At 59.4% G+C, this 22,881-nt stretch overlaps 3 protein-coding genes across 6 annotated transcripts in view; 1 reads left to right on the forward strand and 2 right to left on the reverse strand.

The window, feature by feature from the left end:
* Nucleotides 1-22,881, forward strand: part of LOC121073346 (phospholysine phosphohistidine inorganic pyrophosphate phosphatase) — a 171,285-nt gene that overhangs the window by 36,773 nt on the left and 111,631 nt on the right. For 2 of the 4 annotated variants that reach the window (XM_040564182.1, XM_040564190.1), the window contains one exon: nt 395-864. The exons of 1 other annotated variant lie outside the window; for it this stretch is intronic. In XM_040564182.1, coding sequence (XP_040420116.1) covers nt 395-614 — 220 coding nt within the window. In that variant the 3' untranslated portion in view covers nt 615-864. Of the gene's footprint in view, nt 1-394; nt 865-1,007; nt 1,118-22,881 lie in introns of those variants that run through there. One more of the 4 variants, XM_040564186.1, reaches the window with a different exon arrangement.
* Nucleotides 677-5,192, reverse strand: LOC121073348 (inositol 1,4,5-trisphosphate receptor-interacting protein-like 1). The gene is made up of 2 exons (XM_040564193.1): nt 4,398-5,192; nt 677-4,121 (listed from the first exon to the last, which is right to left on the reverse strand). The coding sequence occupies exon 2, from the start codon at nt 4,116-4,118 to the stop codon at nt 3,108-3,110; it is 1,011 nt and encodes a 336-aa protein (XP_040420127.1). The 5' UTR covers nt 4,119-4,121; nt 4,398-5,192; the 3' UTR covers nt 677-3,107.
* On the reverse strand, nt 12,024-14,945 carry LOC121073349 (inositol 1,4,5-trisphosphate receptor-interacting protein-like 1). The gene is made up of 2 exons (XM_040564194.1): nt 14,151-14,945; nt 12,024-13,874 (listed from the first exon to the last, which is right to left on the reverse strand). Exon 2 carries the CDS (start codon nt 13,869-13,871, stop codon nt 12,861-12,863), a length of 1,011 nt encoding a protein of 336 aa, XP_040420128.1. The 5' UTR covers nt 13,872-13,874; nt 14,151-14,945; the 3' UTR covers nt 12,024-12,860.

A 22,881-nucleotide genomic window follows, 5' to 3' on the forward strand; every position in this document is an offset into this window, starting at 1 on the left:
CTCCTGTTCTGACGCTGGGAAATGAAGGGCTCGGAGAGGGGGAGATGTCGCCAGGACCCGCTACCAGCAGCCGTAGGCAATTAGACCTGGGAGGGTGAATGGGGCAGCTGGGCCTGATGTCCGGGACCAAACCACTTCCAAACTCTGCTCTGCAAAGCATCCAAAGCCAGCGGCTACTTTGCTTTTGTCTCCTTTTGTTCTGGGGCCGTGTCCCACCTGAGGTGTCTCGGGAGCATGTGTCCATTCAGCCTGGGCTGGCTGTTTGGCTGGCAGGCTGCTCCATCCGACGTGGCTGGGTGCGCTCGTGTCTGCGTGATGGGTACCAGCAGAGCCCGTGGCAACGAGGCTGGCGAGCTGCTGGTACAAAAAGTTTTTGTTTCTCTCCTCCCTGCAGATACCTAACTCGTGAGCTGAGAGAAACGCTGGTGGTGGCTGGAATGGCCGAAAGGAGGCAGCTCGGGGGCTTTCCAGGGTTTCCAGTGAGCGTGTTCCTCCTGCACGGTGCCTGGTTTGCTGCAGGCCCCCCGTGGTGTCCCGGGGAGCTGCCTGTCCCACGGGACCTGCAGGGACCTGCAGCACCCCTGGGGGGCAGGCCCACCTCCACCTCCTGCTAGACCCCAGCCTGACGAGCACAGTTTACGAGACGGGACAGGAAGCAGGCTCGCGTTTATTTTTGTCTTTCCCGGCCTCTTCTCAGTGCCAATGTAACGTTGCAGCAGAAAAATTCCTCAGCAGAACAGTCACGGGAGCTGGTCGAGCACAGCAGCGTCTCTCGACACTTGTCACTTGCAGGATGCCAAGCCGTATTAGCTTGTTCAGCGCTCGACAGCAGCGATGAACACCACGCCGATAGCTGACTGCTTTATTTCTGTAAAAAAATGCTAACGAGCCCGTTGAAGTGTGCTGCAGAAGTGGCAGAGCTGGGACAGCTGCACAATTGCGGTTTCACTAGAGGTTTCCTTTTTTAAAATGCAGGTTCCTCTTCTCTGCCTGTTTTCCTCCCGTAGCTAAATGTCATCCCGGTCGGCGGAGCCCTGCAGTAGCCCAGCGAGCAGCGCGGCAGAAGGGGAACTGCTCCGAGAAAACCAAAGCAGAGCGTTTGTTTCAGAGAAAGAAGCAAACGAACAAGAGAGAAGCAGGCCAAATGAGCTGCTGATGTAACTCCCTCGAAGCAAGTGATTCAGTATCTGAAATTTAATCTCCCTTCTGGCTGGGGCTCTTGCTGTAAACAGGCGCAGGAGCGGCTGCTCTGGGGCAGCACCTTGTGCCTGCGCCCTGCAAGCACAAAACAAGCAACAATTTGTGCTTCGGTGCCGTGCCGCCTGGCCTGCAGCTGCTTGGGGCTTACCTGGAGGCTAATTTACTGCCACTTATTTTCTGCTCTACCTCGAGGTAGATAGGAGTGGGTTTAGCCAACAAACCCGAGCGGCTGGCTAGGCCCCAGCATGTTTTTTGTGCTCTGGAGATGCTTGAAGGGCCGTGTGCTCAGGCATGGGGACATGCAGCTGGGGGTGATCACAGGCAGAAAGTGGGGTCCTGGAGCTGTGCAGGGGGCTCTGCTGCAGGCAGGTGGCCTTTTCACCATGGAAAAACAAGGTGTGGGGAGTGCTGCCCTTGAAATTGCCTCTGCTGAGCTTGGTCTAGTGGCTGCTTTTTGTGCCCTTGGGAAGACACGATGTGACTTGCCTGGAGTTAAAAATAAAGCACCCAGCGATGCCAGCTTACAGGTCTGCAAAGCTACGATGGCTCCATACACGAGCGCTTGTTTTGTGTAGTGTCAGGAAGACACAGAGTAATGTGAGAAAAGGGGGGTGTCTGAGGGGCACAGCTCCCCCTCCGCCCCCTCCAGCACCAAGCAGTGCTCATCGGTGGAGATGAAGATAGCTCGCAGCTGACGCTTGGACGTGACTCACATTCACACATTGCCCTGTAACTATTACGATTCTTACTTGTTTGTGGTTTTCAGTCATTGTCAACAGCGTGTATGGTTACACCTCAGCCCCGCTCACTTGCAGGTTGCCAACAGATGAGCTAATTCAGCCCGCTGGGCCGGTGCTTTGAATGGACTCAGTGTCCTGGGCAGCCCCAGCCAGCTTTAAACTCCCTAAAACTGGTGAGTGGCCTTGCTCGGTGGGGAGCGGGGCTGGGAGCCTGACTGCTGCACCTCCCACCTGTCCACAGAGCGTCCAAAATGGTTATTCATTTCCTTCTTATATCCATTCTGGGATGCCTTTAATTTGCAGTGTTAGCAGCGGTTAGATAAGTCTGAACTGGGCCCAAATGGTCAACGGGGTGTGATGGGAGCCGTCGGGCTCCCAGGGCATGGTTCGCCTCGGGTAGCACAAGTCCCCCCTGCAGACTCCATACAGCACACCGGCAACATGGGGCGTTCAGGAGGGTGCTGAGCTATTCTCCTTGCCCTGCTGGAGGAGCCAGGACAGGCAGCGGAGCTGTAGCTCCAGAAGGAGCGCAGTTGGAGCCCACGGAATCAGCTCCTCAGCAAAATGCTCCCCGGGGCTGTGGCAGCCCAGCTGTCAGCACCTCATGCCCGCGTTTCCTGACCAGGTGTGGTACAGACACTCACGGACGAAGCATTTGTTCAAGAAAGCAATATGTATTGCAATTTTTGCAGAGGTCAGAGCTCCTGGAGCGAGTGGACGCTCCCCAGGAGCCCAGGTGGTCACTGTCCAGGTGGAAAGAGGAGTCTCTGCTTCAAGCTTCTCTGCAGCGGTCTCTTCAGCTGCAAGGGGTGTGCCTCCCCCAGGGGTGGTTTTGCTGTGGAGAGGACACGGAGGAGCAGTTCCCGAGCGAGCAGCGTCTTCTGCATGGCCAGCGTGCTCAGCTCTGGGGCATGTGGCAAGCAGGGTGTCACTCAGTCAGCTCTGCAGCCACCGAAGTCATCGCCGGTGTGGGGCTGCAGATCCGTCCTGTGCGTGCTTGCCCCGAGGATGGTGGTCAGGAGGTGGGTGACAGCTGTCTTCGAGGCACGGGTGGCAAAGTTGGTGCCTAACAGGATACAGCGTGCCGAGGTGTTTGCTGAAGAAGTGCATCTCTGGCACAGCGCAGCTCTGTGGGCAGCTCGTGCTGCTGCTGACGACGGCCTCTGACTACTCGAAGGTCACGAAGGTGTCCGAGTCGTCCTGCTTTACCCCAAGCATGATCTCGATGGAGAGGGTTTCCTCGGAGGCGTTGGTCAGCCTGAGCTCGCAGAAGCGGGCGGAGGGCAGCACCGTTAGCTGCAGCTGGGACGACTGAGGCACGGCCGCCCAGGCTTCTGTCACCAGCTCCTGGAACCACTTTGCCGTCTTCCGCACATTCAAGTAGGAGCCGCAGCAGAGGGTGTCCAGGAGGTTTGGGTCCCGATTTTCCAGCTGTGCCTCGGGACGGTGGAGGAAGCACGGCACGTCCCCCAGCAGCCGCTCCCGGGTGCACGTGCATCGCAGCTCCACGCGGAGGCAGGAGCTCCTGGGCAGCGTCTCCCCTTCGGTGCCCAGCTCCAGGTGGAAGGCGTGCCCGGGGGGTGGGTTCAGGGGCACGAGCAGGCGGTAGACGGTGTCGTTCTCCGCGGGACCGGAGACGCTGCCCACCCCGATGGGTGGCTGCGGCCGCGGCATGAACTTGTTCCCGGGGAGGGTCTGGCAGGCGCAGAGAAGGCTGTCCACCAGGTCCTCCACGAGCTTGCACGTCTCCTCCAGGTTCCTCACCGGCCACTGCAGGTACCCGTTGGCAAGTCTGCGGGCATCCGAAGCGTCGGTGGGGTCTTCCTCAGAGTCGTCGTCCTCCTTGCTTCCGGAGATGCCCTTCTCGTCTCCGCTGCGCAGCTCGCGGCACAATTTCATGACCACGCGGCAGAGCACAGCGAACAGGACGAGCTCTCCGGTCAGGGCCCAGAACTGCCAGTGCTGCAGCACAGACGGGAGCAGGGTTCCCATACGCGGCCAGCCGTGCTCCCGGTCCCTCTGCTCCGTTTCCAGCAGCAGCCGCATCATGCGCGCTTGCAGCTCCTCGGCACGCTGCTGCATGCGCTCATTTGTAGCCGCATCCAGTTCGCCGCCGACCTTCTGTGGGCTATGAATTAAGGCCAGGAACGTCCAGGCGAAGAAGATTGCCGAAACCATGGTCTGGAAGAGTTGAGAGAGAAGGGGGTCAGTGGGGCTGGGCGGGAGCTGGCTGACCGCCGAGGGAGCTGGGGCAGGCGCCGCAGGCCCCTGGGGTCGCGTAGGAGAGGGGGTGAGGGAGGTGGGAGGCAGCAGGGACTGCGGCCAGAGCCGGCGGACAGCCACGAGCCCTGCCCCGAGCGGCTGGGCCCTCGCTGCAGCCGTAGCAGCCCCCTGGGGGGCCGGCGTTGGTGCCCCGGCCCTGGCCCAGCGCAGCCTTCCCCCCGCCGCTTCACTCACCTCGCCAGTGGCTCAGGCCAAACTGCGGCAGCGCTGCCCGCTGCTGCCTTAAAAGCAGCCCCCCCATTGTGACACGTCCCCTGTGCTGTCACCTGCGCCCCCGCCCCGCCACAGCCCCCCGGCCACGCCCTCAGTCCCACACAGGCCCTGGCGTCGCCTGAGTGCTGGAGCTCCCCGAGCTCCCTTTGCACGGCCTGAGGGAGCCCCCGGGGCCATCTGCAGAAAGAAATTTGGGTGGTGGAGCCCATGGGCGCTGTGCTCCTCGTGTCTCCCTTGGTGCTGGCCTCGGTGCCTCTGTGGCCGTGGTGGCTGGGTGCCGGTGGCCATGCCGGCGGTGGGATGGGGCCTGTCCCTGGCCGGTCCGCGTGCCTGCAGCGCCGGCGCAGTGCTTCGGAGGAGACATTTCTGGACGGGGATGAGGCTGTGCGGGAGGGGAGGTGCCCGGCACTGCCGGACGCTCGTTCCTCCCATGCCTGTGAGGGAAAATGTCAATAATTTTTTCAGACAGGATCTTCTGTGAAGCTATTTTATTGGCGATTGCAGTGTTGAGCGTCCTGCATGCAGGAGCGCCCAGCAAAAGTCTGTCATAACCTTGTATTCCGTATTTGCGGGACCTCTCGCAGTTGTTTTTCAGCGGTCTCGGGAATCTGGAGAGGTCCCAGTTGACGGGAAGCTGGCAAATGTTGTGCCAGTTTTCAAGGAGGGCAAGAACGAAGGCCCTGGCAGCTACAGGCCTGTCAGTCTCACGTCAGTGCCTGGTAAAGTTATGGAGGAATCTATTCTGGGCGTTACTGAAGCGCACCTGGGGGACAATGCAGCCATAGGTCCCAGCCATCATGGGTTCACGAGGGGTGGGTCCTGTTTAACAAACTTGATTTCCTTTTATGATAAGATCACCCATCCAGTCGATCAAGGGAAGTCAAGGGATTGTCCCGCTCTGCTCTGCGCTGGTGCGGCCTCACGCCAAGTACTGTGTGCACTTCTGGGCACCACAGCAGAAAAAGGATGTAAAGCTGTTGGAGGGTGTCCAGAGGAGGGCTACAAGATGGTGAAGGGCCTAGAGGGGAAGACGTACGAGGAGTGGCTGAGGTCACTTGGCCTGTTCAGCCTGGAAAAGAGGAGGCTGAGGGGAGACCTCATCGCAGTCTACAGCTTCCTCACGACGGGGAGTGGAGGGGCAGGCGCCGATCTCTTCTCTTTAGTCACCAGCGATAGGACCCGAGGGAATGGTGTCAAGCTGTGACAGGGGAGGCTCAGGCTGGACATCAGGAAGAGGTTCTTCACTGAGAGGGTGGTCACGCACTGAAACAGGCTCCCCAGGGACGTAGTCACGGCACCAAGCCTGTTGGAGTTTAAGAAGCGTTCGGACTGTGCTCTCAGTCGTATGGTCTGAAGTTTTGGGTGGTCCTGTGTGGAGCCAGGAGTCGGACTCTCTGGTCCTTATGGGTCCCTTCCAACTCGGAAGAGAGGCACTTGTACGAGCTGTCCCATGCTAAAGCAGTCGGGTGGATCACACCCGGAGCACCCGCTGCTGTACGCTAAAGGCAGCTTCCGTGAGCGTGGCTGCCTGCGTGTGGAGGAGGTGAGCCTGTGCCAACAGCACACAGCACTCACACCGTGCTTATGTGACGAAAGCGTGATGTAGGCATCGCCCTGTGCTGTGGCTTGGCCCTGTGAGCTGCGGGGCCTTTCTTCCCCCTGCCCTTCCCCATCCCCACCGTCCCCAGGATGCTGCCGCCTTCCAGCTCGGATTTGAGGAGACGTGTTTCTCACAGTGTGGATTTCCAGGGGGCTGCAAGGAGCACAGCGCAGGCGGCAGAAGACTCCAGAGCGCCAGGTCAAATCCGAAGCCTTATTCTTGCTTTGGTTTCACAATTACAGTTCGCAGAGGCCGGGAGCTGGAAGTGTTTTGCATCTCCATGCGGAGTGCCAGAGCACCGCGGAGGAGAGCAGCTGCAGCCGCCCTTTGGGAGAGGCTCCTGGGCTGCAGAGCCCCTTAACCTGCCACAAAGCGCAGCTTTGTCTGAACACCGACAGGCATTTGCAGCTGAATAACAGTTCAGCTACACCATTGGCTGCGTGACCCTGAAATCAGGCCTAAGAATAGGAGAGCGTCTGACCCTGAAGTGAAGAATTTTCACTCAGAACCCAGCCTGGCACCCGCCCAGGGTGACTTCATCTGGAGGGGAAGCTGGAAACGCTTTCAAAACGTTGCTTTCTGCAGAGGAGCTCTAAACGCTTGTGTCAACTGATAATGAGGCAGCACATTCGCTGTGACCGTGAACCAAAGGAAGGAGGCGTCGAGGAAGGAAGGGACTGAAGATGGAGGAGGAAGATAGGGACCACCGATCAGAAGAGAGTTTGGGGAGCTTGTCAGTGTCTCTAGGACAGATGAGAGGAGCGAGGAGAAAAAAAAAGTCCCTCTCAGGCCCTTAGCACTATTAACAGGCTGGCAGAGGTTGGCAGCGACCTCTGGCTCCGTCTGCTCCAACCTGCTCGAGCAGGGCCGCCTGGAACAGGGTGCCCAGGGCCATTCCAAGCATCTTTAGGTCCATCCCTATCCGCAAATGGTTCCTACCGCCTCTGGTGGTCCTGGTCTGCAGCAGAGATATCGTAAAGGGCTCTGTGCCCTTTCCTGTGTGCCCTAGGCATGGCTGGGCAGACCCGCAGGGACGCTGCTTCCCGTGCCCGTGGAAACGTCTGTGATAGCCAGGCACTGAACGGCCCTCCTGGAGCTCAGTGCTCTGGTATTTGCAAGCAGCTTTGCACAGGCTGTCTTTTAGGGATTTTACCAAAATCTGTGTTCAGGTAGCATCAATGACCTTCCTTGCTGTTGTCCTAAATCCAAATTGCTCGAACCCGGGTCCTCACGTTTATATGCTGAGTTTCTTTAAAAATGGTAGCATGTAAAAACAAAACCGTAGTAGGCAGATTTCCTGCAAAAGTTGCCACCGTTTTCCCTCTGGATGCCGCCAGCTGACTCCTGTGCTCTTCTGACAAGGACACCTCCACCTTTCTGTGTTGATGCCCGCTGGAATTCATGGCGCTTTTCAGCTGGGGAGAGCTACACGTGATGTTCGCATCGGGCGTCTCCGTTATCTGTTTGCCTTCTGCCTTTTGAATTCTCATTACATATTTATAATGCTGTTGTAGCAAAGATGCCTGAAGCACAATCATGGGCAGTATTTGCTCTCAGAGTCCCAAAAGAAGCTGAAAAAACATGTGCCTGCATGGTTAAACATGTGCTGTACCTCCAGAGGAGGACCTGGACAGAGTTTCCATGTTTTACTCATTTTTATGTGAAAATTTGAAGCACCTCTGACTGAGAGGCCGACCTCTCTTTGCTACTCGATGGTGAAACTTTTTAGCTTTTGATCCCTGGTACTTTTTATTGAGAGTAACAGTGTGAAGGCAAAGCTTTAAACCTTACCAGCTGGAGTATGTCTCGCGTAAGGCAGCAGTGAATGGCCGTCCTGGTGCAGGGCAGCTGCTCGATTGCAGACCCGTGGTTTCGTGGGGCATTAATGGAGCTGCCAGAAATGACAGCCCTGCACACGATACAAGAGCTGGCTTTTATTCTCGCAGGCAGAGCTCTTTATTCTTCCTTGCTGGTTGAGACCTTCTAGCAAACGCTCGTCCTTACGGATGACATTTGTCATCTTTTAACTCTGTAGAGATGCGGGGAGTCCTCTTTTACCACAGCAAATGGACTTGTGCTTTGAAAAGCCCCTCCCCGGACTTGTGACATGACTAATCACCCCTGCTCTCAGCAGCCCCGAGTTTCACGATACAGTCACTTTGTACAAAGCTGCGTTTTAATGCACATCATCATTTAAAGCGGTGTCTCTTCGAAAGCACGGGAGCAGGCAGCGGGGCTGTGGGGTGGAACCAGGGGCACTGCTTACACCCAGCACTGCTGCACGCATTGTCAAAGGACATTCGGATAAAGACGCTGCGTGTTAGTGCTCACAGCGTGAATTCAGCCCTGCTGTGTGTTCGCTTTGGGGTGCAGTGCTTCACAAAACACTCCCGTCCCGGTCCCCCGCACCAAACCCTCGTCTCCCAGCGCACGGAGCCAGGATGCACGGAGCTCCTTCCTCCCTCGCTGCCCTCTGTGTGGCGGTGTCCTTTATCTATATATGCTGCTAGTGATTTTCTCCTGTGTCCTCCCCAGCCTTAAATACAAGCACTAATGCACTGATTTCCAGAGCGGAGTCCTGAAATGCTCTCCTGCTGGAGGAGCCAGGACAGGCAGCGGAGCTGTAGCTCCAGAAGGAGCGCAGTTGGAGCCCACGGAATCAGCTCCTCAGCAAAATGCTCCCCGGGGCTGTGGCAGCCCAGCTGTCAGCACCTCATGCCCGCGTTTCCTGACCAGGTGTGGTACAGACACTCACGGACGAAGCATTTGTTCAAGTAAGCAATATGTATTGCAATTTTTGCAGAGGTCAGAGCTCCTGGAGCGAGTGGACGCTCCCCAGGAGCCCAGGTGGTCACTGTCCAGGTGGAAAGAGGAGTCTCTGCTTCAAGCTTCTCTGCAGCGGTCTCTTCAGCTGCAAGGGGTGTGCCTCCCCCAGGGGTGGTTTTGCTGTGGAGAGGACACGGAGGAGCAGTTCCCGAGCGAGCAGCGTCTTCTGCATGGCCAGCGTGCTCAGCTCTGGGGCATGTGGCAAGCAGGGTGTCACTCAGTCAGCTCTGCAGCCACCGAAGTCATCGCCGGTGTGGGGCTGCAGATCCGTCCTGTGCGTGCTTGCCCCGAGGATGGTGGTCAGGAGGTGGGTGACAGCTGTCTTCGAGGCACGGGTGGCAAAGTTGGTGCCTAACAGGATACAGCGTGCCGAGGTGTTTGCTGAAGAAGTGCATCTCTGGCACAGCGCAGCTCTGTGGGCAGCTCGTGCTGCTGCTGACGACGGCCTCTGACTACTCGAAGGTCACGAAGGTGTCCGAGTCGTCCTGCTTTACCCCAAGCATGATCTCGATGGAGAGGGTTTCCTCGGAGGCGTTGGTCAGCCTGAGCTCGCAGAAGCGGGCGGAGGGCAGCACCGTTAGCTGCAGCTGGGACGACTGAGGCACGGCCGCCCAGGCTTCTGTCACCAGCTCCTGGAACCACTTTGCCGTCTTCCGCACATTCAAGTAGGAGCCGCAGCAGAGGGTGTCCAGGAGGTTTGGGTCCCGATTTTCCAGCTGTGCCTCGGGACGGTGGAGGAAGCACGGCACGTCCCCCAGCAGCCGCTCCCGGGTGCACGTGCATCGCAGCTCCACGCGGAGGCAGGAGCTCCTGGGCAGCGTCTCCCCTTCGGTGCCCAGCTCCAGGTGGAAGGCGTGCCCGGGGGGTGGGTTCAGGGGCACGAGCAGGCGGTAGACGGTGTCGTTCTCCGCGGGACCGGAGACGCTGCCCACCCCGATGGGTGGCTGCGGCCGCGGCATGAACTTGTTCCCGGGGAGGGTCTGGCAGGCGCAGAGAAGGCTGTCCACCAGGTCCTCCACGAGCTTGCACGTCTCCTCCAGGTTCCTCACCGGCCACTGCAGGTACCCGTTGGCAAGTCTGCGGGCATCCGAAGCGTCGGTGGGGTCTTCCTCAGAGTCGTCGTCCTCCTTGCTTCCGGAGATGCCCTTCTCGTCTCCGCTGCGCAGCTCGCGGCACAATTTCATGACCACGCGGCAGAGCACAGCGAACAGGACGAGCTCTCCGGTCAGGGCCCAGAACTGCCAGTGCTGCAGCACAGACGGGAGCAGGGTTCCCATACGCGGCCAGCCGTGCTCCCGGTCCCTCTGCTCCGTTTCCAGCAGCAGCCGCATCATGCGCGCTTGCAGCTCCTCGGCACGCTGCTGCATGCGCTCATTTGTAGCCGCATCCAGTTCGCCGCCGACCTTCTGTGGGCTATGAATTAAGGCCAGGAACGTCCAGGCGAAGAAGATTGCCGAAACCATGGTCTGGAAGAGTTGAGAGAGAAGGGGGTCAGTGGGGCTGGGCGGGAGCTGGCTGACCGCCGAGGGAGCTGGGGCAGGCGCCGCAGGCCCCTGGGGTCGCGTAGGAGAGGGGGTGAGGGAGGTGGGAGGCAGCAGGGACTGCGGCCAGAGCCGGCGGACAGCCACGAGCCCTGCCCCGAGCGGCTGGGCCCTCGCTGCAGCCGTAGCAGCCCCCTGGGGGGCCGGCGTTGGTGCCCCGGCCCTGGCCCAGCGCAGCCTTCCCCCCGCCGCTTCACTCACCTCGCCAGTGGCTCAGGCCAAACTGCGGCAGCGCTGCCCGCTGCTGCCTTAAAAGCAGCCCCCCCATTGTGACACGTCCCCTGTGCTGTCACCTGCGCCCCCGCCCCGCCACAGCCCCCCGGCCACGCCCTCAGTCCCACACAGGCCCTGGCGTCGCCTGAGTGCTGGAGCTCCCCGAGCTCCCTTTGCACGGCCTGAGGGAGCCCCCGGGGCCATCTGCAGAAAGAAATTTGGGTGGTGGAGCCCATGGGCGCTGTGCTCCTCGTGTCTCCCTTGGTGCTGGCCTCGGTGCCTCTGTGGCCGTGGTGGCTGGGTGCCGGTGGCCATGCCGGCGGTGGGATGGGGCCTGTCCCTGGCCGGTCCGCGTGCCTGCAGCGCCGGCGCAGTGCTTCGGAGGAGACATTTCTGGACGGGGATGAGGCTGTGCGGGAGGGGAGGTGCCCGGCACTGCCGGACGCTCGTTCCTCCCATGCCTGTGAGGGAAAATGTCAATAATTTTTTCAGACAGGATCTTCTGTGAAGCTATTTTATTGGCGATTGCAGTGTTGAGCGTCCTGCATGCAGGAGCGCCCAGCAAAAGTCTGTCATAACCTTGTATTCCGTATTTGCGGGACCTCTCGCAGTTGTTTTTCAGCGGTCTCGGGAATCTGGAGAGGTCCCAGTTGACGGGAAGCTGGCAAATGTTGTGCCAGTTTTCAAGGAGGGCAAGAACGAAGGCCCTGGCAGCTACAGGCCTGTCAGTCTCACGTCAGTGCCTGGTAAAGTTATGGAGGAATCTATTCTGGGCGTTACTGAAGCGCACCTGGGGGACAATGCAGCCATAGGTCCCAGCCATCATGGGTTCACGAGGGGTGGGTCCTGTTTAACAAACTTGATTTCCTTTTATGATAAGATCACCCATCCAGTCGATCAAGGGAAGTCAAGGGATTGTCCCGCTCTGCTCTGCGCTGGTGCGGCCTCACGCCAAGTACTGTGTGCACTTCTGGGCACCACAGCAGAAAAAGGATGTAAAGCTGTTGGAGGGTGTCCAGAGGAGGGCTACAAGATGGTGAAGGGCCTAGAGGGGAAGACGTACGAGGAGTGGCTGAGGTCACTTGGCCTGTTCAGCCTGGAAAAGAGGAGGCTGAGGGGAGACCTCATCGCAGTCTACAGCTTCCTCACGACGGGGAGTGGAGGGGCAGGCGCCGATCTCTTCTCTTTAGTCACCAGCGATAGGACCCGAGGGAATGGTGTCAAGCTGTGACAGGGGAGGCTCAGGCTGGACATCAGGAAGAGGTTCTTCACTGAGAGGGTGGTCACGCACTGAAACAGGCTCCCCAGGGACGTAGTCACGGCACCAAGCCTGTTGGAGTTTAAGAAGCGTTCGGACTGTGCTCTCAGTCGTATGGTCTGAAGTTTGATAAGTCTGATAAGTCTGAACTGGGCCCAAATGGTCAACGGGGTGTGATGGGAGCCGTCGGGCTCCCAGGGCATGGTTCGCCTCGGGTAGCACAAGTCCCCCCTGCAGACTCCATACAGCACACCGGCAACATGGGGCGTTCAGGAGGGTGCTGAGCTATTCTCCTTGCCCTGCTGGAGGAGCCAGGACAGGCAGCGGAGCTGTAGCTCCAGAAGGAGCGCAGTTGGAGCCCACGGAATCAGCTCCTCAGCAAAATGCTCCCCGGGGCTGTGGCAGCCCAGCTGTCAGCACCTCATGCCCGCGTTTCCTGACCAGGTGTGGTACAGACACTCACGGACGAAGCATTTGTTCAAGTAAGCAATATGTATTGCAATTTTTGCAGAGGTCAGAGCTCCTGGAGCGAGTGGACGCTCCCCAGGAGCCCAGGTGGTCACTGTCCAGGTGGAAAGAGGAGTCTCTGCTTCAAGCTTCTCTGCAGCGGTCTCTTCAGCTGCAAGGGGTGTGCCTCCCCCAGGGGTGGTTTTGCTGTGGAGAGGACACGGAGGAGCAGTTCCCGAGCGAGCAGCGTCTTCTGCATGGCCAGCGTGCTCAGCTCTGGGGCATGTGGCAAGCAGGGTGTCACTCAGTCAGCTCTGCAGCCACCGAAGTCATCGCCGGTGTGGGGCTGCAGATCCGTCCTGTGCGTGCTTGCCCCGAGGATGGTGGTCAGGAGGTGGGTGACAGCTGTCTTCGAGGCACGGGTGGCAAAGTTGGTGCCTAACAGGATACAGCGTGCCGAGGTGTTTGCTGAAGAAGTGCATCTCTGGCACAGCGCAGCTCTGTGGGCAGCTCGTGCTGCTGCTGACGACGGCCTCTGACTACTCGAAGGTCACGAAGGTGTCCGAGTCGTCCTGCTTTACCCCAAGCATGATCTCGATGGAGAGGGTTTCCTCGGAGGCGTTGGTCAGCCTGAGCTCGCAGAAGCGGGCGGAGGGCAGCACCGTTAGCTGCAGCTGGGACGACTGAGGCACGGCCGCCCAGGCTTCTGTCACCAGCTCCTGGAACCACTTTGCCGTCTTCCGCACATTCAAGTAGGAGCCGCAGCAGAGGGTGTCCAGGAGGTTTGGGTCCCGATTTTCCAGCTCTGCCTCGGGACGGTGGAGGAAGCACGGCACGTCCCCCAGCAGCCGCTCCCGGGTGCACGTGCATCGCAGCTCCACGCGGAGGCAGGAGCTCCTGGGCAGCGTCTCCCCTTCGGTGCCCAGCTCCAGGTGGAAGGCGTGCCCGGGGGGTGGGTTCAGGGGCACGAGCAGGCGGTAGACGGTGTCGTTCTCCGCGGGACCGGAGACGCTGCCCACCCCGATGGGTGGCTGCGGCCGCGGCATGAACTTGTTCCCGGGGAGGGTCTGGCAGGCGCAGAGAAGGCTGTCCACCAGGTCCTCCACGAGCTTGCACGTCTCCTCCAGGTTCCTCACCGGCCACTGCAGGTACCCGTTGGCAAGTCTGCGGGCATCCGAAGCGTCGGTGGGGTCTTCCTCAGAGTCGTCGTCCTCCTTGCTTCCGGAGATGCCCTTCTCGTCTCCGCTGCGCAGCTCGCGGCACAATTTCATGACCACGCGGCAGAGCACAGCGAACAGGACGAGCTCTCCGGTCAGGGCCCAGAACTGCCAGTGCTGCAGCACAGACGGGAGCAGGGTTCCCATACGCGGCCAGCCGTGCTCCCGGTCCCTCTGCTCCGTTTCCAGCAGCAGCCGCATCATGCGCGCTTGCAGCTCCTCGGCACGCTGCTGCATGCGCTCATTTGTAGCCGCATCCAGTTCGCCGCCGACCTTCTGTGGGCTATGAATTAAGGCCAGGAACGTCCAGGCGAAGAAGATTGCCGAAACCATGGTCTGGAAGAGTTGAGAGAGAAGGGGGTCAGTGGGGCTGGGCGGGAGCTGGCTGACCGCCGAGGGAGCTGGGGCAGGCGCCGCAGGCCCCTGGGGTCGCGTAGGAGAGGGGGTGAGGGAGGTGGGAGGCAGCAGGGACTGCGGCCAGAGCCGGCGGACAGCCACGAGCCCTGCCCCGAGCGGCTGGGCCCTCGCTGCAGCCGTAGCAGCCCCCTGGGGGGCCGGCGTTGGTGCCCCGGCCCTGGCCCAGCGCAGCCTTCCCCCCGCCGCTTCACTCACCTCGCCAGTGGCTCAGGCCAAACTGCGGCAGCGCTGCCCGCTGCTGCCTTAAAAGCAGCCCCCCCATTGTGACACGTCCCCTGTGCTGTCACCTGCGCCCCCGCCCCGCCACAGCCCCCCGGCCACGCCCTCAGTCCCACACAGGCCCTGGCGTCGCCTGAGTGCTGGAGCTCCCCGAGCTCCCTTTGCACGGCCTGAGGGAGCCCCCGGGGCCATCTGCAGAAAGAAATTTGGGTGGTGGAGCCCATGGGCGCTGTGCTCCTCGTGTCTCCCTTGGTGCTGGCCTCGGTGCCTCTGTGGCCGTGGTGGCTGGGTGCCGGTGGCCATGCCGGCGGTGGGATGGGGCCTGTCCCTGGCCGGTCCGCGTGCCTGCAGCGCCGGCGCAGTGCTTCGGAGGAGACATTTCTGGACGGGGATGAGGCTGTGCGGGAGGGGAGGTGCCCGGCACTGCCGGACGCTCGTTCCTCCCATGCCTGTGAGGGAAAATGTCAATAATTTTTTCAGACAGGATCTTCTGTGAAGCTATTTTATTGGCGATTGCAGTGTTGAGCGTCCTGCATGCAGGAGCGCCCAGCAAAAGTCTGTCATAACCTTGTATTCCGTATTTGCGGGACCTCTCGCAGTTGTTTTTCAGCGGTCTCGGGAATCTGGAGAGGTCCCAGTTGACGGGAAGCTGGCAAATGTTGTGCCAGTTTTCAAGGAGGGCAAGAACGAAGGCCCTGGCAGCTACAGGCCTGTCAGTCTCACGTCAGTGCCTGGTAAAGTTATGGAGGAATCTATTCTGGGCGTTACTGAAGCGCACCTGGGGGACAATGCAGCCATAGGTCCCAGCCATCATGGGTTCACGAGGGGTGGGTCCTGTTTAACAAACTTGATTTCCTTTTATGATAAGATCACCCATCCAGTCGATCAAGGGAAGTCAAGGGATTGTCCCGCTCTGCTCTGCGCTGGTGCGGCCTCACGCCAAGTACTGTGTGCACTTCTGGGCACCACAGCAGAAAAAGGATGTAAAGCTGTTGGAGGGTGTCCAGAGGAGGGCTACAAGATGGTGAAGGGCCTAGAGGGGAAGACGTACGAGGAGTGGCTGAGGTCACTTGGCCTGTTCAGCCTGGAAAAGAGGAGGCTGAGGGGAGACCTCATCGCAGTCTACAGCTTCCTCACGACGGGGAGTGGAGGGGCAGGCGCCGATCTCTTCTCTTTAGTCACCAGCGATAGGACCCGAGGGAATGGTGTCAAGCTGTGACAGGGGAGGCTCAGGCTGGACATCAGGAAGAGGTTCTTCACTGAGAGGGTGGTCACGCACTGAAACAGGCTCCCCAGGGACGTAGTCACGGCACCAAGCCTGTTGGAGTTTAAGAAGCGTTCGGACTGTGCTCTCAGTCGTATGGTCTGAAGTTTGATAAGTCTGATAAGTCTGAACTGGGCCCAAATGGTCAACGGGGTGTGATGGGAGCCGTCGGGCTCCCAGGGCATGGTTCGCCTCGGGTAGCACAAGTCCCCCCTGCAGACTCCATACAGCACACCGGCAACATGGGGCGTTCAGGAGGGTGCTGAGCTATTCTCCTTGCCCTGCTGGAGGAGCCAGGACAGGCAGCGGAGCTGTAGCTCCAGAAGGAGCGCAGTTGGAGCCCACGGAATCAGCTCCTCAGCAAAATGCTCCCCGGGGCTGTGGCAGCCCAGCTGTCAGCACCTCATGCCCGCGTTTCCTGACCAGGTGTGGTACAGACACTCACGGACGAAGCATTTGTTCAAGTAAGCAATATGTATTGCAATTTTTGCAGAGGTCAGAGCTCCTGGAGCGAGTGGACGCTCCCCAGGAGCCCAGGTGGTCACTGTCCAGGTGGAAAGAGGAGTCTCTGCTTCAAGCTTCTCTGCAGCGGTCTCTTCAGCTGCAAGGGGTGTGCCTCCCCCAGGGGTGGTTTTGCTGTGGAGAGGACACGGAGGAGCAGTTCCCGAGCGAGCAGCGTCTTCTGCATGGCCAGCGTGCTCAGCTCTGGGGCATGTGGCAAGCAGGGTGTCACTCAGTCAGCTCTGCAGCCACCGAAGTCATCGCCGGTGTGGGGCTGCAGATCCGTCCTGTGCGTGCTTGCCCCGAGGATGGTGGTCAGGAGGTGGGTGACAGCTGTCTTCGAGGCACGGGTGGCAAAGTTGGTGCCTAACAGGATACAGCGTGCCGAGGTGTTTGCTGAAGAAGTGCATCTCTGGCACAGCGCAGCTCTGTGGGCAGCTCGTGCTGCTGCTGACGACGGCCTCTGACTACTCGAAGGTCACGAAGGTGTCCGAGTCGTCCTGCTTTACCCCAAGCATGATCTCGATGGAGAGGGTTTCCTCGGAGGCGTTGGTCAGCCTGAGCTCGCAGAAGCGGGCGGAGGGCAGCACCGTTAGCTGCAGCTGGGACGACTGAGGCACGGCCGCCCAGGCTTCTGTCACCAGCTCCTGGAACCACTTTGCCGTCTTCCGCACATTCAAGTAGGAGCCGCAGCAGAGGGTGTCCAGGAGGTTTGGGTCCCGATTTTCCAGCTGTGCCTCGGGACGGTGGAGGAAGCACGGCACGTCCCCCAGCAGCCGCTCCCGGGTGCACGTGCATCGCAGCTCCACGCGGAGGCAGGAGCTCCTGGGCAGCGTCTCCCCTTCGGTGCCCAGCTCCAGGTGGAAGGCGTGCCCGGGGGGTGGGTTCAGGGGCACGAGCAGGCGGTAGACGGTGTCGTTCTCCGCGGGACCGGAGACGCTGCCCACCCCGATGGGTGGCTGCGGCCGCGGCATGAACTTGTTCCCGGGGAGGGTCTGGCAGGCGCAGAGAAGGCTGTCCACCAGGTCCTCCACGAGCTTGCACGTCTCCTCCAGGTTCCTCACCGGCCACTGCAGGTACCCGTTGGCAAGTCTGCGGGCATCCGAAGCGTCGGTGGGGTCTTCCTCAGAGTCGTCGTCCTCCTTGCTTCCGGAGATGCCCTTCTCGTCTCCGCTGCGCAGCTCGCGGCACAATTTCATGACCACGCGGCAGAGCACAGCGAACAGGACGAGCTCTCCGGTCAGGGCCCAGAACTGCCAGTGCTGCAGCACAGACGGGAGCAGGGTTCCCATACGCGGCCAGCCGTGCTCCCGGTCCCTCTGCTCCGTTTCCAGCAGCAGCCGCATCATGCGCGCTTGCAGCTCCTCGGCACGCTGCTGCATGCGCTCATTTGTAGCCGCATCCAGTTCGCCGCCGACCTTCTGTGGGCTATGAATTAAGGCCAGGAACGTCCAGGCGAAGAAGATTGCCGAAACCATGGTCTGGAAGAGTTGAGAGAGAAGGGGGTCAGTGGGGCTGGGCGGGAGCTGGCTGACCGCCGAGGGAGCTGGGGCAGGCGCCGCAGGCCCCTGGGGTCGCGTAGGAGAGGGGGTGAGGGAGGTGGGAGGCAGCAGGGACTGCGGCCAGAGCCGGCGGACAGCCACGAGCCCTGCCCCGAGCGGCTGGGCCCTCGCTGCAGCCGTAGCAGCCCCCTGGGGGGCCGGCGTTGGTGCCCCGGCCCTGGCCCAGCGCAGCCTTCCCCCCGCCGCTTCACTCACCTCGCCAGTGGCTCAGGCCAAACTGCGGCAGCGCTGCCCGCTGCTGCCTTAAAAGCAGCCCCCCCATTGTGACACGTCCCCTGTGCTGTCACCTGCGCCCCCGCCCCGCCACAGCCCCCCGGCCACGCCCTCAGTCCCACACAGGCCCTGGCGTCGCCTGAGTGCTGGAGCTCCCCGAGCTCCCTTTGCACGGCCTGAGGGAGCCCCCGGGGCCATCTGCAGAAAGAAATTTGGGTGGTGGAGCCCATGGGCGCTGTGCTCCTCGTGTCTCCCTTGGTGCTGGCCTCGGTGCCTCTGTGGCCGTGGTGGCTGGGTGCCGGTGGCCATGCCGGCGGTGGGATGGGGCCTGTCCCTGGCCGGTCCGCGTGCCTGCAGCGCCGGCGCAGTGCTTCAGAGGAGACATTTCTGGACGGGGATGAGGCTGTGCGGGAGGGGAGGTGCCCGGCACTGCCGGACGCTCGTTCCTCCCATGCCTGTGAGGGAAAATGTCAATAATTTTTTCAGACGGGATCTTCTGTGAAGCTATTTTATTGGCGATTGCAGTGTTGAGCGTCCTGCATGCAGGAGCGCCCAGCAAAAGTCTGTCATAACCTTGTATTCCGTATTTGCGGGACCTCTCGCAGTTGTTTTTCAGCGGTCTCGGGAATCTGGAGAGGTCCCAGTTGACGGGAAGCTGGCAAATGTTGTGCCAGTTTTCAAGGAGGGCAAGAACGAAGGCCCTGGCAGCTACAGGCCTGTCAGTCTCACGTCAGTGCCTGGTAAAGTTATGGAGGAATCTATTCTGGGCGTTACTGAAGCGCACCTGGGGGACAATGCAGCCATAGGTCCCAGCCATCATGGGTTCACGAGGGGTGGGTCCTGTTTAACAAACTTGATTTCCTTTTATGATAAGATCACCCATCCAGTCGATCAAGGGAAGTCAAGGGATTGTCCCGCTCTGCTCTGCGCTGGTGCGGCCTCACGCCAAGTACTGTGTGCACTTCTGGGCACCACAGCAGAAAAAGGATGTAAAGCTGTTGGAGGGTGTCCAGAGGAGGGCTACAAGATGGTGAAGGGCCTAGAGGGGAAGACGTACGAGGAGTGGCTGAGGTCACTTGGCCTGTTCAGCCTGGAAAAGAGGAGGCTGAGGGGAGACCTCATCGCAGTCTACAGCTTCCTCACGACGGGGAGTGGAGGGGCAGGCGCCGATCTCTTCCCTTTAGCGACCAGCGATAGGACCCGAGGGAATGGTGTCAAGCTGTGACAGGGGAGGCTCAGGCTGGACATCAGGAAGAGGTTCTTCACTGAGAGGGTGGTCACGCACTGAAACAGGCTCCCCAGGGACGTAGTCACGGCACCAAGCCTGTTGGAGTTTAAGAAGCGTTCGGACTGTGCTCTCAGTCGTATGGTCTGAAGTTTTGGGTGGTCCTGTGTGGAGCCAGGAGTCGGACTCTCTGGTCCTTATGGGTCCCTTCCAACTCGGAAGAGAGGCACTTGTACGAGCTGTCCCATGCTAAAGCAGTCGGGTGGATCACACCCGGAGCACCCGCTGCTGTACGCTAAAGGCAGCTTCCGTGAGCGTGGCTGCCTGCGTGTGGAGGAGGTGAGCCTGTGCCAACAGCACACAGCACTCACACCGTGCTTATGTGACGAAAGCGTGATGTAGGCATCGCCCTGTGCTGTGGCTTGGCCCTGTGAGCTGCGGGGCCTTTCTTCCCCCTGCCCTTCCCCATCCCCACCGTCCCCAGGATGCTGCCGCCTTCCAGCTCGGATTTGAGGAGACGTGTTTCTCACAGTGTGGATTTCCAGGGGGCTGCAAGGAGCACAGCGCAGGCGGCAGAAGACTCCAGAGCGCCAGGTCAAATCCGAAGCCTTATTCTTGCTTTGGTTTCACAATTACAGTTCGCAGAGGCCGGGAGCTGGAAGTGTTTTGCATCTCCATGCGGAGTGCCAGAGCACCGCGGAGGAGAGCAGCTGCAGCCGCCCTTTGGGAGAGGCTCCTGGGCTGCAGAGCCCCTTAACCTGCCACAAAGCGCAGCTTTGTCTGAACACCGACAGGCATTTGCAGCTGAATAACAGTTCAGCTACACCATTGGCTGCGTGACCCTGAAATCAGGCCTAAGAATAGGAGAGCGTCTGACCCTGAAGTGAAGAATTTTCACTCAGAACCCAGCCTGGCACCCGCCCAGGGTGACTTCATCTGGAGGGGAAGCTGGAAACGCTTTCAAAACGTTGCTTTCTGCAGAGGAGCTCTAAACGCTTGTGTCAACTGATAATGAGGCAGCACATTCGCTGTGACCGTGAACCAAAGGAAGGAGGCGTCGAGGAAGGAAGGGACTGAAGATGGAGGAGGAAGATAGGGACCACCGATCAGAAGAGAGTTTGGGGAGCTTGTCAGTGTCTCTAGGACAGATGAGAGGAGCGAGGAGAAAAAAAAAGTCCCTCTCAGGCCCTTAGCACTATTAACAGGCTGGCAGAGGTTGGCAGCGACCTCTGGCTCCGTCTGCTCCAACCTGCTCGAGCAGGGCCGCCTGGAACAGGGTGCCCAGGGCCATTCCAAGCATCTTTAGGTCCATCCCTATCCGCAAATGGTTCCTACCGCCTCTGGTGGTCCTGGTCTGCAGCAGAGATATCGTAAAGGGCTCTGTGCCCTTTCCTGTGTGCCCTAGGCATGGCTGGGCAGACCCGCAGGGACGCTGCTTCCCGTGCCCGTGGAAACGTCTGTGATAGCCAGGCACTGAACGGCCCTCCTGGAGCTCAGTGCTCTGGTATTTGCAAGCAGCTTTGCACAGGCTGTCTTTTAGGGATTTTACCAAAATCTGTGTTCAGGTAGCATCAATGACCTTCCTTGCTGTTGTCCTAAATCCAAATTGCTCGAACCCGGGTCCTCACGTTTATATGCTGAGTTTCTTTAAAAATGGTAGCATGTAAAAACAAAACCGTAGTAGGCAGATTTCCTGCAAAAGTTGCCACCGTTTTCCCTCTGGATGCCGCCAGCTGACTCCTGTGCTCTTCTGACAAGGACACCTCCACCTTTCTGTGTTGATGCCCGCTGGAATTCATGGCGCTTTTCAGCTGGGGAGAGCTACACGTGATGTTCGCATCGGGCGTCTCCGTTATCTGTTTGCCTTCTGCCTTTTGAATTCTCATTACATATTTATAATGCTGTTGTAGCAAAGATGCCTGAAGCACAATCATGGGCAGTATTTGCTCTCAGAGTCCCAAAAGAAGCTGAAAAAACATGTGCCTGCATGGTTAAACATGTGCTGTACCTCCAGAGGAGGACCTGGACAGAGTTTCCATGTTTTACTCATTTTTATGTGAAAATTTGAAGCACCTCTGACTGAGAGGCCGACCTCTCTTTGCTACTCGATGGTGAAACTTTTTAGCTTTTGATCCCTGGTACTTTTTATTGAGAGTAACAGTGTGAAGGCAAAGCTTTAAACCTTACCAGCTGGAGTATGTCTCGCGTAAGGCAGCAGTGAATGGCCGTCCTGGTGCAGGGCAGCTGCTCGATTGCAGACCCGTGGTTTCGTGGGGCATTAATGGAGCTGCCAGAAATGACAGCCCTGCACACGATACAAGAGCTGGCTTTTATTCTCGCAGGCAGAGCTCTTTATTCTTCCTTGCTGGTTGAGACCTTCTAGCAAACGCTCGTCCTTACGGATGACATTTGTCATCTTTTAACTCTGTAGAGATGCGGGGAGTCCTCTTTTACCACAGCAAATGGACTTGTGCTTTGAAAAGCCCCTCCCCGGACTTGTGACATGACTAATCACCCCTGCTCTCAGCAGCCCCGAGTTTCACGATACAGTCACTTTGTACAAAGCTGCGTTTTAATGCACATCATCATTTAAAGCGGTGTCTCTTCGAAAGCACGGGAGCAGGCAGCGGGGCTGTGGGGTGGAACCAGGGGCACTGCTTACACCCAGCACTGCTGCACGCATTGTCAAAGGACATTCGGATAAAGACGCTGCGTGTTAGTGCTCACAGCGTGAATTCAGCCCTGCTGTGTGTTCGCTTTGGGGTGCAGTGCTTCACAAAACACTCCCGTCCCGGTCCCCCGCACCAAACCCTCGTCTCCCAGCGCACGGAGCCAGGATGCACGGAGCTCCTTCCTCCCTCGCTGCCCTCTGTGTGGCGGTGTCCTTTATCTATATATGCTGCTAGTGATTTTCTCCTGTGTCCTCCCCAGCCTTAAATACAAGCACTAATGCATTCTTTCCAGAGCGGAGCCCTGAAATGCTCTCCTGCTGGAGGAGCCAGGACAGGCAGCGGAGCTGTAGCTCCAGAAGGAGCGCAGTTGGAGCCCACGGAATCAGCTCCTCAGCAAAATGCTCCCCGGGGCTGTGGCAGCCCAGCTGTCAGCACCTCATGCCCGCGTTTCCTGACCAGGTGTGGTACAGACACTCACGGACGAAGCATTTGTTCAAGTAAGCAATATGTATTGCAATTTTTGCAGAGGTCAGAGCTCCTGGAGCGAGTGGACGCTCCCCAGGAGCCCAGGTGGTCACTGTCCAGGTGGAAAGAGGAGTCTCTGCTTCAAGCTTCTCTGCAGCGGTCTCTTCAGCTGCAAGGGGTGTGCCTCCCCCAGGGGTGGTTTTGCTGTGGAGAGGACACGGAGGAGCAGTTCCCGAGCGAGCAGCGTCTTCTGCATGGCCAGCGTGCTCAGCTCTGGGGCATGTGGCAAGCAGGGTGTCACTCAGTCAGCTCTGCAGCCACCGAAGTCATCGCCGGTGTGGGGCTGCAGATCCGTCCTGTGCGTGCTTGCCCCGAGGATGGTGGTCAGGAGGTGGGTGACAGCTGTCTTCGAGGCACGGGTGGCAAAGTTGGTGCCTAACAGGATACAGCGTGCCGAGGTGTTTGCTGAAGAAGTGCATCTCTGGCACAGCGCAGCTCTGTGGGCAGCTCGTGCTGCTGCTGACGACGGCCTCTGACTACTCGAAGGTCACGAAGGTGTCCGAGTCGTCCTGCTTTACCCCAAGCATGATCTCGATGGAGAGGGTTTCCTCGGAGGCGTTGGTCAGCCTGAGCTCGCAGAAGCGGGCGGAGGGCAGCACCGTTAGCTGCAGCTGGGACGACTGAGGCACGGCCGCCCAGGCTTCTGTCACCAGCTCCTGGAACCACTTTGCCGTCTTCCGCACATTCAAGTAGGAGCCGCAGCAGAGGGTGTCCAGGAGGTTTGGGTCCCGATTTTCCAGCTGTG

This window comes from Cygnus olor, chromosome 7 (assembly GCF_009769625.2).
Source record: "Cygnus olor isolate bCygOlo1 chromosome 7, bCygOlo1.pri.v2, whole genome shotgun sequence".
NCBI lineage: Eukaryota > Metazoa > Chordata > Aves > Anseriformes > Anatidae > Cygnus > Cygnus olor.

What these genes read in the sequence shown, in the direction of transcription:
- LOC121073348 (XM_040564193.1), bottom strand. Translation starts at nt 4,118, where the DNA reads ATGGTTTCGGCAATCTTCTTCGCCTGGACGTTCCTGGCCTTAATTCAT.
- LOC121073349 (XM_040564194.1), bottom strand. Translation starts at nt 13,871, where the DNA reads ATGGTTTCGGCAATCTTCTTCGCCTGGACGTTCCTGGCCTTAATTCAT.